The sequence below is a fragment of the Bufo gargarizans genome, chromosome 2 (assembly GCF_014858855.1).
Source record: "Bufo gargarizans isolate SCDJY-AF-19 chromosome 2, ASM1485885v1, whole genome shotgun sequence".
In the NCBI taxonomy this organism is placed as follows: Eukaryota; Metazoa; Chordata; class Amphibia; order Anura; family Bufonidae; genus Bufo; species Bufo gargarizans.
Window position 1 is genome coordinate 723,006,760 of NC_058081.1, and position 17,542 is coordinate 723,024,301.

General features: G+C 45.1%; 1 protein-coding gene across 1 annotated transcript; it reads right to left on the minus strand.

Moving 5' to 3' along the window:
- Positions 1-4,233: 4,233 nt before the first annotated feature.
- LOC122926367 (C3a anaphylatoxin chemotactic receptor-like) lies at positions 4,234-5,160 on the minus strand. Its single transcript, XM_044277742.1, has one exon. It carries the CDS (start codon positions 5,158-5,160, stop codon positions 4,234-4,236), a length of 927 nt encoding a protein of 308 aa, XP_044133677.1.
- Between the last annotated feature and the right edge of the window lie 12,382 nt (positions 5,161-17,542).

The window sequence follows — 17,542 nt, forward strand, 5'->3', positions numbered from 1 at the left end:
TTAGAATAGGTTAGATAGACATAGAAATGCATAGTTAACGAAGAGATAGAAACATAGGACGTCATTTATCATTTGCAGTTTTTATATCAGTTATAAGTCTGGCTTTGCTTTGTGTCTGCACCAAATTTACCAACTGGTGCACCTAAATAATATGTGTGGCGTGATGCAATTTGGGTTACACACCTTTAGGGGGGTTTCCTGGCGTGGGTTGTGACTTTTGCAAAAGTCGGACATAGTAAAGCACCCATAATCCAGATCTAATCTCACTTTTAGCTCTTAAACATCGACCACTGTGAAAAGTGGCGAGGATTACAAATTGTCGCAAAAAATTTTGCATTTGCCGTGACTTGCGACTTTTTTATGCCACAAAACTGACTTACCGTATGTATCTGATTTCATAAATGACCCCCATAATGTACACATTGACAGCATCAATTTTCTATCAAATAACAAATATAACTTAAATATAACCCCTAAAATGCCTCCACATACGGCCCCTCACAGATGTACTTACCTGGCTCCCGGCACACGCGTCACTTCTGATGCCCGCACGGCCGCCGCTGCATCTCCCCATTGCACGGATTGATATTTACGGCATGGGGGGGCAGCCAATAGCAGGCAGTGATGGGAACAAGCCTCCCTAGCATCGCAGGTCACACTTGGGAGGATCATTCCATTCGATGTGGGTGCCGGTAAGCCTTGTAAGTACAACCTCTGTGAGGGACAGAGGCGTATTTGGAGACATTTTAACCCCTTTAGACTTTTACAACCAGCCCTTAGGGTCACCACTTTTTCAGTGAAATATTGCAAGTCCAGGTGATTCACTGAATAAAAAGTATTTATTCCCACTGAGTGATACTTATATAAAGGGGTCTGTAGAGGGTCTGGGTTCTAAAATACATTTTGGGATATTATCTGCGGTCTGATTTATTTTGAGGTCTAGTTGGGGATCTAACATCCATTTGAGGGTCTGAAATTATTTGAAGAGAGCGGTTCCAGGGGTTAAAATCTATTGAGGTTTGTCTAAGCTGTGAATTGTGTCTGAAAATGTTTAGTGACCTGGTCAAGGGTCTGATATCTAAAGGGTCTGAAGTAATGCAGAATGTCTAAAATGTAAAATCTGTAAGGTCTGGTCTGGGGTAAACATTTATTTGGGGTTTCGTGTTCAGGTCTGGATAAGAGTACGTTATGCGTCTGCTCTGCAGTCTGTATTTATTTGTGCTGTTACAGGGGCTGTGGTGTAAAAATTTTTAGTATTCTGCTCTATGGTCTGAATTTAGGGGTCAGAATGTCTCTGTTTGCTATGGAGGCTCGAGGTATCTTCAGAGGAGAGCGGCCAAGCAAGTCTTGGCAGAAAAATTTGCTATTTTCAAAAGTAGTCATCATAGTAATCTGGGCCAGACGGTAAAAAAAATAATGGAAGAGGTGACTACAAATCCGCAAAGACGTCACCTGTGAGTCAATGGATTTATTGAGGACTAGTCATTTCTCTTGACATGTCTGCTATAGTAAGTCATTAGAGTGCATTTAAGATAACAATTCTAGAGCGTCTGTTCTGTGAGACTACACTGTTATTCCTTCTGGAAATAAACAATTAAAACCTGACCCCCATGGCAACTTTTTGCAACACAATGATTTGATTTTAGCTATGGAACTAAAAGTTACAGTACACAGCAATTTATTGAGTTCAGTGTGGTCTCGGGGTTTGTAGCTGTCACTCAATAAAACAGTCTGTTACTGTCAGCAATGGGTGGAAACTGTCAGACTGTTTAAAGAAAGGTAACAGTCAACTGTATGCATGCATTGCAAGGAGGAACAACAGAGGAACATCACAACTGAGATGTCTAAGAAAGCAGGCTCCAGAATTTATATTTCATGGGGACAGATCCTCTTTAATTATAATCCATTCATCCTGTGACTTGTCTGATCAGTGCTATATTTGCTGGTATAGTCTGCAGAGTGTCTGTGGACACCTGGTATCTGATCTCTATGTGGTCACTGTATGGCAGTAGTATTGGTTACATTGATAATTATATAGTGGTAGCATACACGTGTCCCAGACTTAAAAAGCAAGTCTGCACCTGGTCTGGACATTGTGATTAGGTGTTCCAAATACCTTTTTGTGTTGATGCTGGAGTTCATAAATGTAAAAGCATCTTCCATGGAATGGATAGGTCATCATTATCACATGGGTGGGGGTACGAGTCTAGGCACCCGCACCGGTCAGCTGTTTTAGGGAGCTGCTGCACTCACCGGAGCTCCCGGCAGCTTTCCAAGCACAGCGCCATACATTGTGTAGTGCCTGTGCTTAGTATTGCATCTCAGCCCCATTGACTTGAATATGGCAGAGCTTCAACTAGGTTATGTGATCCATGTACAGTGATGTCACTGGCTTAGGAAGAGGCTATGGTGCTCACAGAGTGCCCACTTACTTCTAATAGCTGATCAGTCAGGGTCCCGAGAGTTGGTCCCCCGCCAGTCTGATATCGATGACCTATCCTGATGATCGGTCATCAATATAAATTGTTGGATAATCCCTTTAAATCTAAGCCACAATCGTATTTCCCCGACAGTACAAGGCTGTCAGGATTATGTATATTGATCACTGATGAAGGCCATCTTGGGATTCTGAGGTGTGTCAGATGTAAAAGACAGCTCTGCTACACGTCTCGGAATGTCTAAAGAATAGATAAAGTGTAGAAGATGGCAGCACTTTACCTATTTCCTGACATGGCGATTTTCCATTTTTAAGTTTGTTTTTTGCTCCTTGCCTTCCCGCAATCATAACTTTTTTTATTTTTTTTGTTCACAAAGTCATATGAGGGCTTGTTTTTGGGGGAATCAGTTGTACTTTCTAAAATAGAAAGTAATATTGCATATGATGTAGTGGGAAGCTGGAAAAAATTCTAAATGGGGTAGAATTGGAAAACAGATGCAATTCCTCTGCTGTTTTATGGGTTTTGTTTTTACTGTGTTACCTTCTGTTACCTTCATTCTCTGGGTCAGTACAGTTACAGTGATAATTAGTGATGAGCGGCATAGACATTATTCGAATTCGCAATATTTAGCAAATTTTTGGTCAAATATTCGACATAAATTAGCAAATTCGAGAATTTGTGATCTCCAGTCATTGTTTACTTGATTGTGAAAAATCGGCAATTTAATATATTCACGATAAATTTGCAATAAATTTGCAATTAGAATATTCAACACTGTTCACGAATACATATATAGCATTATATTCTAAATATTCACGAATTCTCGAAGTGGCGATATTCGCGATTAAAATTCGGGATTCAAATATTCGCACTCAACACTAGTGATAATTAACGTTAATACAGAAAAAAAATTGGAAAAAATTATTATTATTTTTTTCTTTTCATTGCCGTATTCTGACCCTTTTTTTTTTTATAGTTACATCTACCAAGCTGTGAGAGGGCTCATTTCCTTGCAGAATGATCTATACTTTTTGTTGCTAACATTTTGGACTGTTTATTACTTTTTATTCAATTTTTTCAGGGAGGGGAAATGACAAAAAAAATAAAAATAAATGCAAATCCGCCATTTTATTTTTATTTTGGGAAAAGGGCAGTGTTTAGATTTTTTTATATTTTTTTAAACTTTTTTTTTCTTCCCCCCCCCAAGGAGTCCTCAACATGCAATCATTTGATTGCTATTTATATTCAGTAATGGAATTTAATCCATTACTGACTAAAAAAAAAAGTGTACATTCCAATGCAGTGCTGCCATCTGCAGGTCTGCATTGGAATATGCCTATAATAGTCCTGGTAGTATTGTGCAGGCTCAGATCTATTGCTATTAAGGAATGCCTTCCCCAATCTCATTGAGGGGAAGGTGTTCTGGACCTGAAAGCACTTTCTCCCAGGCTGCGGTTGGAAAGAGGTTTAAAAAAACAAATACAGTCATTACATATTTTAATTAGACAAAACCCTGATGGGACACAGATGATAATGATATGACTCAGCTAACTCTACCCCAGTCTTCACAGAAAAGCTGGAAAGTGAGCTGCAGAGAACAGGAATTATCAGTTTGTTGACTGTGCTCCGTTGGCCAGTGTGAAAACTTTAATATTTTAGGATTTGTGTTTAAAAGGTTCCCCCCCAACATCAGCTTTACATCTTCCGTAATTGTGGAACACTTTTTAAAGAATTGTCTACATTGGTAAAAGAAAATACCCTAACCATCTGTTGTGGGAGTATGTTCACAATCCTCTCATTCTCTGCATATATCATTAGGGTGTTCACTTAAGGCTTTTTCCACTCTGGCTGGGATAGATCTGAAGAAACTGTGTTTAAAATCTTGACCCATAAAAACATAAATGATTGGATTGATGCAACTGTTAAGGGAAGCCAGGTTGATGATAATAGCATTTACTAGATAAAACTGAAAGTCATCTACATCATACATGGGTGTTAGTGGCCAGATGTAATATGGCGACCAGCAGATGAAGAAACCCAATATAACAGCAGTGATGATCCTGTAGGGTCTCTGAGATCTCTTGGATCTCTTACTTTTCCTAAGTTTGATGAAAATTATACCATAACTGATCAAGATGATGAGAAAAGGGATCACAAACATAATAACTAACCTTAATGATCGAATGGTCAGTTTTATCTTGTGAATATAGTCATCATAAAAGTTATAAAACACTGTGCACCATTCATTTACATTATAAAGATAGTATACATAAAAATAAACCACTAAACCAGTCAAGAGCAAACTCAACACCCAAATGATTGCCGCAGTGATTCTCACTAGTTTATGTGTCCTGTGAACTTTGGTCCAAAATGGCCACATGACAGAGACACAGCGGTCAATACTCATGGCCGTCAAGAGAAGAACACTGGCGCTCACATTTAGATTGAACAGAATAATGCTCAGAAAGCAAATAACATTTTCATAGAGTGAGAAAAATGCGAGCCACTCTACAATGCGCAGAGGAAGAGAAGCACAGCAGAGGAAGTCCGCAATGGCCAGGTTGAGGAACCACACAGCGCTGATTGTCTTCTTCATCCTGAATCCAGCAATCCAGATGACTAATCCATTACCGATAGTTCCAAGAACAAAAATGATGCAGTATAAAGTAAATGACACCTTGTTTATAATATCTCGATCCTCAAAAAAAATAAAACTAGACATTGCACACGTTTCACATTTCTCATTGTCTGTGTAATTTGACCTTAGAAGAAATGAAAAGGTAGAGGTTAGGTTCATGAAGATTTTATGGTTCCAGAAATATCTACTGTAGTTTGCACATTGTATACATGGAGAATTTTCCATAATTGCCAGATAGCTGGGTTGTTGTTTGTTGGTGGTAGTAGTGTTGCTTGTAGCCACGGTGGTGGCAGTAGGGGCAGGAGTAGCGACAGAGCAGGACATCAGGAGGGTCTCAAGATGCCCACAATGATATATCACAGTCTGATAGAAGTGGTAGGGAAGGTGAGAACTATGATGATAATTGTGTGTTATACAGGACCTGGGAGCTCGATTGGGGTGCTGAGGAGGAGGTAACATCAGAAGAGGAGGGTGGTGGCAGTTGCAGCACTAAAGAGCAGAATAAAAGTATGGTCAGAACTAGTGTTGAGCGAATCGAGCTTCGGATCATAGATCAAAAGTTGATTTCTTCAAAACTGCATTTTAATGCTGTAAAGAGACCCATTTCCATGCAGCATTAAAATGTATGGGCTCCAACAAAGTAAAATTCTTTATCACAAACTCTCGCAAGAATTTGGTGAATAACTTCAGACTTTTATTTTTAAACATAAAACCATTTTAAAACTTGGGATCAGGGCCGGACTGGCCTGCCGGGATACCAGGAAATTTCCTGTTAGGCTGGCAGGTCGGAGTGCCGCAAGGCCCCAACCCTGGTGACAAGTGGGGGCGGCCGGCGGCAGGGCACAGCAGGAGATGAGCTCTTCCATTGTGGAAGCGCTCATCTTCATGGTCATCTGTATCGCCGTCCTCAGGATGGCGATACAGATGTCTATTCTACGGCAGGGGAGGGAGAGGTGCGTCCCCTCCTGTTCCTCTGATAGGTTGTCAGAACTAGGCCGGCAGCCTATCAGAGGCCGGCGCAGGCGGCGTGATGACGTCATTACGCCGCCTGAGCCGTATAGCGAGGGACACAGGCCGGAAGAGGCCTGCATCGCATCGCTGCCATGGAGATAAGTATACGTTTTTTTTTTGTTTTTTTTTATATAGTACAATACTGGATCATGATAAGTGGGGGCTACTGGCACATAAGGACGACTACTGGCTCATGATGGGGGGCTACTGGCACATGATAAGGGGGGCTACTGGCACATGATAACGGGGGCTACTGGCACATGATTATGGGGCTACTGGCACATGATAAGGGGGCTACTGGCACATGATAAGGGGGCTACTGGCACATGATATGGGGGCTATTGGCACATGATATGGGGGCTACTGGCACATAAGGGGGGCTGCTGGCACATAAGGGGGGGCTGCTGGCACATGGGGGGGGCTATTGGCACATGATAAGGGGGCTACTGGCACATAAGGGGGACTACTGGCACATGATAAAGGGGGCTGCTGGCACATGATATGGGGGCTATTGGCACATGATATGGGGGCTATTGGCACATGATATGGGGGCTACTGGCACATGGGGGTGCTATTGGCACATGATAAGGGGGCTACTGGTACATAAGGGGGCTACTGGCACATAAGGGGGGCTACTGGCACATGATAAGGGGCAGCTACTGGCACATAAGGGGGCTACTGGAACATGATAAGGGGGGCTACTGGCACATAATGGGGGCTACTTACCTATGATAAGGGAGGGCTACTGGCACATGATAAGGGGGGCTACTGGAACATAAGGGGGGCTACTGGCACATAAGGGGGGCTGCTGGAAAATGGGGGGCTACTAGCACATGATAAGGGGCAGCTACTGGCACATGATAAGGGGCGGCTACTGGCACATAAGGGGGCTACTGACACATGATAAGGGGCGGCTACTGGCACATAAGGGGGACTACTGGCACATAAGGGGGACTACTGGCACATAATAAGGAGGGCTACTGGCACATGATAGGGGGCACTCTGGCTACTGGCACATGATATGGGAGGGCTCTGGCTGCTGGCACATGATGGTGGGGGGCTCTTATTACTGGCACATGATTGGGGGGCATCTATGGGGGCACATCTTACTGGCACATAATTGGGGGCATCTATTGGGGCACTTATTACTGGCAGATTATTGGGTGGCACTATAGGGGAATCTACTGAGGCTAAAAAGAAGGGGCATTTTATATAGGGGCTCTGTATAGGGGCATTTTATACTGGGACACATTATGGTGGGTACTATGGGGAAGGGGGAGGAGCACTATGGGGTCATCTACGGGGGCACTGAGAAGGGGTATTTTATATTGGCACATTATGGGAACATTAGCTCAACTGGGGGAATTACAAGGGGGCCAACAAAAGGGGGGGTCAAAGGGCGTGGTAAAACACTGTCTGAGCATGCTGAGAGTTGTAGTTTTGCAACAGTTGGAGGCATCCTGGTTGGGAAAACACTGTGATAATATGAACAATGGGGGTTCTACAAAAGAGCTATCGTTATCGTGGAGCAAAGTTCATATTCATGTTTACACACAAGTTTTAAAATTAATGCTTTCTCATATTATAAACAAGTAAATACTGACGCAATGCTGTGGGGATGGTGTGAAACTTTTTCCAGGGCTGGTTTTTATCCCCAGTCTGGCCCTGCTTGGGATCCGCACTGTGGGAGACTGTCATCACTTTGTTGATGGAACATTCATTCTAGGAGGTCATTTGAACGCAACTCTACATCTGCAACTAGACACATCTTTGGGTCGCTCAGCGCTGTCCAAAAGAGCTTTAACACTTAGGCCCCTTTCACACGGGCGACTTTTCCGTGCGGGTGCGATCCGTGCGGCGAACGTATGGCACCCGCACTGAATCCTGACCCATTCATTTCTATGGGGCTGTGCACATGAGCGTTGTTTTTAACGCATCACTTGTACGTTCAGTGCAAATCGCAGCATGCTCTATAATGTCCGATTTTGACGTGACGCAGGCCCCATAGAAGTGAATGGGGTGTGTGAAAATCGGATGGCATCCGCAAGCAAGTACGGATGCCATGCGATTTGCACGCATGGTTGCTAGGAGACCATCGGGATGGAGACCCGATCATTATTATTTTCCCTTATAACATGGTTATAAGGGAAAATAATAGCATTCTGAATACAGAATGCATAGTAAACCAGCGCTAGAGGGGTTAAAATAAAATAAAAAATAATTTAACTCACCTTAGTCCACTTGTTCGCGAAGCCGGCATCTCCTTGTGTCTCCGCTGCTGATGAACAGGACCTGGGATGAGCTGCTCCATTAAATAGAGCTTAAGGACCTTCGATGACGTCACTCCGGTCATCACATGATCTTTTACCATGGTGAATCACCATGGTAAAAGATCATGTGATGACCGGAGTGACGTCATCGAAGGTCCTTAACCGGTATTTAATGGAGCAGCTCATCCCAGGTCCTGTTCATCAGCAGCGGAGACACAAGGAGATGCCGGCTTCGCGAACAAGTGGACTAAGGTGAGTTAAATTATTTTTTATTTTATTTTAACCCCTCTAGCGCTGGTTTACTATGCATTCTGTATTCAGAATGCTATTATTTTCCCTTATAACCATGTTATAAGGGAAAATAATACAATCTTCAGAACATCAATCCCAAGCCCGAACTTCTATGAAGAAGTTCGGGTTTGGGTACCAAACATGCGCGATTTTTCTCACGCGAGTGCAACGCATGACAATGTTTTGCACTTGCGCAGAAAAAATCGTGCATTTTCCCGCAACGCACCCGGCTCTTAGCCGGGCCAAAAAAATGACGCCCGTGTGAAAGAGGCCTTATTGACACCTGGAGGCATATGCATCCTACCGACAGAGACTACACACACTTCTCTCCAGAGCAACAATCATACATTGATTATCTTTTTTTACCCCTCTCAGCACCTCTAACTATACATGACACTACTATCCTACCTAGTGTCCACTCAGATCATTCAATCTTGATTCTAGGTACATCTCTCGGTGGTGTACATACCGTATGTCCACAAAATCCTGGCATCTGAATAAGACCATACTTTCAAATGCCCAGTATGAGACACGTATTGAGAAAACATTAAACGCTCCCTTTCCCCCTGATATGAGAAGCTCATAAAGCAATAATTTGCAGATGTCAACCGATTTGTAATGCAATTTGTATGTCACCAGATCCAAGCAGACTACCTTATCCTCCTTATACTAGGATATTCAACAATTAGAACTCAATCATGCTATAAGTCTTCCTGCTCTATGGATGCCCTTTATTCCCTGACTTCTAAGAGCAGCTAAAGGATGTTTTAAACATACAATCGGCTAAGTTTTACATGCCCTGGAAGAACAGGCTGTTTGTGCATGGCGACAAAGTTTCCAAATTGATGGTGTCACTTATTAAAAAACATAAAGCACACACATACACACATATGTATTCTCTTTAAAACATCACAATGGGTCCAATATTTAGTGATGGAAGAACATTGGCGGGGACGGTTCGCGAATGCGATCGCGCAAACCTGAAAAACCTTCAGCTCATTCTTGCAGCCACCAAATACTTAGAAGTGTACAAATGGTCCCACAACATGGACAGTGACATACTAGAGGGGGATCAATGACAAAAATTGGGGACATTTTTATGCGTCTTAAAGGGAAATTCTCTGAAATGTGCCCTGTTGGAGCCTAGAAATTTTTTATTTTAGGCCACGGGAGTATGGGCCTTAAAAATTAGGCATTCATCTGACATAAAAGAAATTCTGATTATGTGGCTCGAGGTCCATTATGCAGTCAATGGATAAAATTTTTACTGTGCTACAGGCCACAAACATTAAAGGGGTTCTGCACTTTGTTTTAACTGATGATCTATCCCCGGGACCCCCGCCGATGAGCTGTTTGCGAAGGCAGCGGCGCACCAGTAGCGCCACGGCCTTCTCACTGTTTACCGCCGGCCCACTGACATCACGACTAGTATCAACTAGCGTGGGTGGGGCAAAGCTCTGTTCACTTGAATGGAGCTTAGCCGTGCCCACGCTAGTTGATACTAGTCGTGACGTCACTGGGCCTGCGGTTAACATAGAGGAGGCCGTTGCACTACTGTCAGCGCCGCTGCCTTCTCAAACAGATGATCGGCGGGGGTCCCGGGTGTCGGACCCCCGCCGATAAGAAGCTGATGATCTATCCAGAGGATTGTGTGGCCGGAGGTATGTTACACAGACAATGGATATGAATTTCACTGCAGGCCAGTACAAATAAATGTCAAATACATATGTTTAAAAGAACTAAAAATATAAAATTGGATTAAAAACATGGCTAACAAAATCCCTCCTCTTGAAAAAAACCCTAATGATAATAGTTTAAACACATGGTCGCCACAGGTGTTGAATTTCTCCGAGGCCCAAAACATTAGGCATTCACTGGACAGAAAAGGCCTTTTATTCCGCTGTATTTACCTAACACAGTGACAATTATTTGTTCTGGGTGGTGGTGAATATTTGTGGGCTGTCATGAGGAAATTCAATTAAATGTGGTCGTCACAGGTGTTGAATTCCTCCGAGATCCATGTCTCATTCATTTTTAGAAATGTGAGGTAGTCCACACTGTCGTGAGCTAGGCGAGTGCGCTTATCCTTCACGATCCCCCCTGCTGCGCTGAACGTCCTTTCGGACAGGACACTGGACGAGGGGCAAGCCAAGAGTTCCATGGCAAATTGTGCCAGCTCTGGCCACAGGTCAAGCCTGCACACCCAGTTAGTCCACGGGTTCCTCGCTTTTGAGATCGTCCACATCGGCCGTTAACCTGATGTAGTTGGACATCTGACGGTCTAGGCATTCCCTGAGGCTGGATCCGGAGGGCGGCTGTCGATAGGTTGGCTGCAAAAATGATCTCATATCCGAAGTCACCAACACATCTTCAAACCTCCCTCTTCTTGCATGCGCTGTTGGATTGGTACCCGCAACTGTTTCTCTGTGAGTGGAAATTCCTCTGCCAGCACCCATAAAAGCAGAATGGAGCATTTCTTGAAGCAAGGCCTGGAAGTGATGAATTCTGACAGCCCTCTGTGATGCTGGTAACATGTCCACCATTTTGTATTAGTATTGGGGTTCTAAATACGTTGCCACCCAGTACAGGTCCTTGCCCTTTATGCTTTTTATACGGGGGTCCCTCTTCAAACACTGGAGCATTTAAACTGGAAGCGGTGGAGTGGCCTGTCTCCTGCTCATCGTCCAGGATAATGTCATCCTCGGTCTCCTTCCCCCAGCCACGGACAACACCAGGGATCCCAGAAAGGTTTAAAGCATGCTCTTCTTGCTCCTCCTCCACCCCGGCACCATCCTCCTCTGACTCCTCTTCAGATTCCTGTTGACTTGACTCAGATTGAGTAGCCCTCCCTGTGAATTCATCCAGCATTGCGACTTCCTCATCTTCCTGCTCCTCGATGGCTTGATCAATAACACAATGCAATGCACGCTCCAGAAAGAAGGCGTAAGGTATGATGTCACTGATGGCGCCCTGGCTGCGACTGACCAGTTTGGTGATCTCATCAAATGGCCGCAGAAGTCTGCATGCGTCGCACATGAGCAGTCACTGGCGCGGTGAAAAGAAACCAAGCTCCCCAGAACCTGTCCTGCCACAGAGTTCATACAGGTAGTCGTTAACTGCACTTTTCAAGCTTATACAAGGTGGAGTTCCATCGTGTCGGGCAGTCACAAATCAGACATCTGATTGGCAGGTGGTGTCGCCGCTGAACGTCAGCAAGGCGATCCATGGCCGTGTAAGATCTTCTAAAATGACCAGAGATTGTCATGGCCTGCCACAAGACTTCATGGACCCTGGGGTATTTGGCAATGAATTGCTGCACTACTAAGTTGAGGACGTGTGCTATGCATGGCACATTTGTCATTTTGCCCTGTTTTGGCGTGCTCAGCAGATTGGCACTGTTGTCGCACACCACTTTACCAACTGTCAAATTGAGCAGGGTTAGCCACTGATCAGCCTGTGACCGCAAAGCTGAAAGCAGTGCAGGACCGGTGTGGCTCTTGGCTTCCAGGTAGAACAGCTGCAGCACAGCATGGCAATGTCTCACCTGGCACGTCGAATAGGTTCTGGGGAGCTTGGGGGGTGCAGCGGAAGAGGCGGTAGCAGTGGAAAAGGAGGAGTCAGCCGAGGAGGAGACGGAGGATGGAGTAGGAGGAAGAGAAGAAGAGGCCGGCCTGCATGCAATCCTAGGCGGTAACACCAAACCCACATTGGTGCCACGGGTAACATGCTTGATGGCCGTCAGAAGGTTCACCCAGTGGGCAATATAAGTTATGTACCTTCCCTGCCCGTGTTTGCTAGACCACGTGTCTGTGGTCAGATGTATCTTGGCACTGACACTGTGTGCCAGAGATATATTCACTTGCCACTGAACATGGCAATATAGTTCAGGGACGCCCTTCTGGGAGAAATATTTCCTTAAGGGGACCTTCCATTGTGGTGTGCCAATGGGCACAAATTTTCTAAATGCCTCCGAGTCCACCAATTTATATGGCAGTAGTTGGCAGGCCAGCAGTTTCGACAAGCCGGCGGTCAACTATTGGGCAAGAGGGTTATCTGGCGTCATAATTTTTTTTCACTCGAACATTTGGGCCACGGAAGCCTGCCTTTTGCCAGATGAATGCAAAGATGGCACAGAGGAAGGTGGAGTGGAGGACAAATGGGAGGAGAGAGGAGAAGGAGAAGAGGCAGGACGTGTAGAGCCGGGAGTGTGGCTTTGTGGGTTCTGACGGCGTTGCTCCCACTGGGCTCGGTGATTGGAGGCCAGGTGCATTCTTAAGGCGGTCATCCCTAGGTGAGTATTGGCTCACAGCGACTTATGTGTTCACAGAACAGGCTGCAGATGGCAAAACTATTGTCAGCAGCTGACACGTTAAAAAAAGCCCACACTGCGGAGCCATGTGACGGCGTCCTGGGACCGCAAGATGTGACAGTGCATGGTGGATGGCTTGCTCCAAATACATTTGCAGTCTGCTTTTTTGCCTCCTGTGCACTGCGAGTTCTGCCTGCTTCCACTCCCTATTTGCTGCTCCGTCTCTCCCTCCAAACACTCCTCCTCTTTCTCTCTTGTGGCACCCACGTGATGTCCATCGACACGTCACCATCGTCACCTTCACCACCACTGACATTAGAGATCTCGGAGTAGGCAGCAAAAGTGGGGACCACCCTCCTTGGGCTGATCTGGGTACTGTCGTCAGACCACTGGGTTGCGGCCTTTGCTACCTCCTCATCCGATGCCAAGAATGGCTGCGCATCGGTAAGGTCTGGGAATGGATGGGAAAATAATTCCTCTGACTCAAGTGGAGGGGCTATGGTGGTGGTGTCTTTGGGGGTGCACACAGCAGAGAGTGAGGAGGGTGTAGATACAGAGGATGAGGAGGGTGCAGAAGCGGAAGGCTGAGTGAGCCACTCAACCAACTCTGATGCATCTTTTGACATAATTGCGCGCACCTTCTCCAACTTCACACTTAGGCTCTGGCCTGGTGCACCTGCCCGACCCCTAACACCCTTGTGGATCAGCCTGCTTCTTCCTCTACCTGTCATTTTCAAATTGACCCTGTGCCAAAGTCCCTCGAGAAGAGCAGTATTTGTGGAAGCTGATATATGGCAGGCCTCAATCAGTTGCTATTTGAATCTGGTATATCACCCTCAAGCAGTATTTTTGTGGATGCAGGTATATGGAAAACCTCTATCACTATTTTGTGGAAGCTGATATATGGAATGCCTTAATCAGTTGTTAGTTGAAGCTGGTCTATTACCCTCAAACAGTAATTTTGTGGACGTAGGTATATGGAGAACCTCTATAACTATTTTGCGGAAGCTAATATATGGTAGGCATCAATCAGTTGTTAGTTGAAGCTGGTATATTACCCTCAAGAAGTAATTTTGTGGACGCAGGTATATGGAAAACCTCTATCACTATTTTGTTGAAGCTGATAGATCGCAGCCCTCAATCAGTATTTTCTGAAAGCATACAAATGCACTATAATATACTTTCTATGTTAGAAAGTATATTATAAGTATATCACACCCCTCTGTGTATCACACCTATACCAGTCCTTAAAAGGACTTTTGTGGCCCTATTAGCTAGCGTTTGGTGTTCCTAACAGTCTGTCCCTGCTCCAAAAGGCAACCTTTCCCTACACTGACAAAATGCATAATGTAAAATGGCTGCCAGATCGGGTTCTGTTATAGGGTTGGGGGTGTGTCCATGTGCTGAATCGTCTCATTTGGATGTGACGGATGTGTCATGGGTCAAAGTTCGGCGCAATGCAAAAGAATATCGCGTGCGGACATCGCCATATGTTCGCCCGTTCGGCGGATCACGAACATGCAAAGTTCGCTGCGAACTGACCGCCGGGCCATCACTATCCAGAAGACTGTACTCGAATTTCAGCCATTCTCATGTAGCAAGGAATGCCCACCGAGACTTGCAAGAACAGAATGGTCTGCCATTGCTTGCATCACTTGATCTGCAATGTTCCAACTCACTGGATTTCCACCTTGTATATGTGGCTGTTAAAGCAGTTAAAGCTCCTGTAGAGAGAAGCTGACATGGATAGATTTGTCATATCCACAGCAAAACAACTCTGTTGCATATGAATATACTGTATAGCCGAGCTATGTATGGCGTTTTGTTCTTCTTATTTAAAGGGAGTCACCACTGAACTCCCTGGCCACAGAAAGTAGTGGAGCCTGGGTGCTTCGAGAGCCACAGTGATGCTATCATTGCACCAAATGCTTAATTAACATATTAGGAAAAAGTATCATAACTTGGGAATTGAGCCTTGGATCAACAAAAGAGGAAGAGTGGTTTATTCAAGTGAACCACAGTTGTGTGTCTATACAAACAGTGGGATGGGGGAGATCCCTGGTGACAGACAACCCCTTTAAATAAGAAAATAACTGAATTGTTATGGAATATTCAGATGGGACAGAATAGTTCTGCGGTGGATCTGGCAGATCTGGCATGTCAGCTGTTCTCTATAGGAACCTTTACTGAGCAAATCTTATTAGCCAATAGAAGCCTGGTCACATGACCCTTATCAGCCAATAGAAGCTCGCAGGCCCTTAGTCTCCACATACACACAGTTTTGCTCCAGATTTCCATAACAAAGCAGCCATTTTTCTTCACTGCTGTAGGTCAGCTTTAGGCTTGGGCTACACAACGACATGTGTCGCGCGACAATAAGTCGCACAACACATAGGGCACAACTACACTTGGATGGATTTTTTGTGACTGTCGTATTGCAGTTGCAGCATGTCGCATGTTGCAATGCAACAACATAGCCTATCATTATAAAAATTGTTGTGCAACATTGGTAAGACAAAATTCCGCGTGACACATGTAGTCATGTAGTCCTAGCCTCAAAAGGGTAGGGCGCTGTGGAGGTCACTGTTAAGGAGGCAGGTGCCGCTATTAAAGGAGCAGCTGCTGTGGAGGCCACTGTTAAAGGGGCGGGCACTGTGGAGGTCACTGTTAAAGGGGTGTTCACTGTGGATGTTACTGTTAAGGGGGCAGGCTGCTGCGGTGGTCACTGTTAAAGGGGCTGGCACTGTGGGGGTCACTGTTAAGTGGTCAGGGCCACTATTTAAGGGCCAGCTGCTGTGGAGGTCACTGTTATATCAGCAGGGTACTGTGAGGTCACTGTTAAGGGAGTACTGTGGCCGTCACTATTAAAGGGACGGGTGCTGTGGAGGTCTCTGTTAAGGGGGCAGGGAACAGTGGAGGTCACAGATAAGGGGACAGTCCCCTATGGAGGTCAGTGTTAAGAGGTGGGGTGCTGTATAGGTCACTGATAAGGGTCGGGCCCCTGAGGAGGTCAAGGGAGTGGGGTGCTGTGAAACTCACTTTTAAAAGGACGGGCTTCTGTGAAGGTCAAAGTTAAAGGGACACTGACAGGCCCAACAAGCATATTTAGGTATCTATATGACAGTATAGGTCTTATAAGGGGTATTAAAATCATCTAAGTATCCCCCCTGTCGACCTTCTAAATACAGTAAACTGAAGTTTTATAACTTGCTTAAACCGTCTTCAATCTGCCCAAGGGGCGGCGTTTCACCTCCACTTGCGCCCAGCCAGCCGCTCCCAACTGCCGTTTTGAAGCGCCGCCCAGCTCATCGAAATTCACTTTGCTGGGCGGCTTCTGCTGTCCCCGCTCTGAAGCGCTGCGCTGAACAGATCTTGTGAAGTCCGGTACAGTAAGCGCCGCCCAGCTCATCAATATTCACTTCGCTGGGCGGCTACTACTGTCCCCGACATCACAAGATCCGGCGCATTCGCCGGGCACTGTTCAGCGCAGCGCTTCAGAGCGGGGACAGCAGAAGCCGCCCAGCAAAGTGAATATTGATGAGCTGGGCGGCGCTTCAAAACGGCAGTTGGGAGCGGCTGGCTGGGCGCAAGTGGATGTGAAACGCCGCCCCTTGGGCAGATTGAAGACGGTTCAAGCAAGTTATAAAACTTCAGTTTACTGTATTTAGAATGTGGACAGGGGGGATACTTAGATGATTTTAATACCCCTTATAAGACCTGTACTGTCATATAGATACCTAAATATGCTTGTTGGGCCTGTCAGTGTCCCTTTAAGGGGATGGGCTGCTATGGAGGTCCCACTTTAAGAAGGTGAGGGGGTCAGTATTAAGGGGTGAGGGGCTGTGGAGTTCACTGTTAAGGAGGCAGGGTACTCTAGAGGTCACTGTTATGGGGGATACTGTCGATATCTTTTAACGACACACAGAAACATTCAATGAAATTGATGAAATATACCCGTGAGAAGCCGGGTCCTTCTGCTAGTATATTTATAAATTTAACCTAGGGAATTTCTAGAAATTAGTTTCATGTCTGATTTTGCTAATTTTTCTAACAAAATTATTTAGACCTACAGTGGATATAAAAAGTCTACACGCCCCTGTTAAAATGTCAGGTTTTTGTGCTGTAAAAAAAAAAAATCATTTCAGAACCTTTTCCACCTTTAATGTGACCTATAAACTGTACAACTCAATTGAAAAACAAACTGAAATCTTTGAGGTGGAAGAAAAAAAAAAAAACTAAAATAATGTGGTTGCATAAGTGCACACACCCTCTGGGGATGTAGCTGTGTTCAGTATTAAGCAATCACATTCAGAATCCTTTTAAATAGGAGTCAGCATACACCGGCCATCATGTGAAGTGCCTCTGATTAACCCCAAATAAAGTTCAGCTGCTCTAGTTGGTCTTTCCTGAAATTGTCTTAGTCATATCCCACAGCAAAAGCCACGGTCCACAGAGAGCTTCCACAGCATCAGAGGGATCTCATTGTTAGAAGGTATCAGTCACGAGAAAGGGAGAAAAGAATTTCCAAGGCATTAGATCTACCATGGAACACAGTGAAGACCGTCATCATCAAGTGGAGAAAATA

What these genes read in the sequence shown, in the direction of transcription:
- LOC122926367 (XM_044277742.1), bottom strand. Translation starts at nt 5,160, where the DNA reads ATGTCTAGTTTTATTTTTTTTGAGGATCGAGATATTATAAACAAGGTG.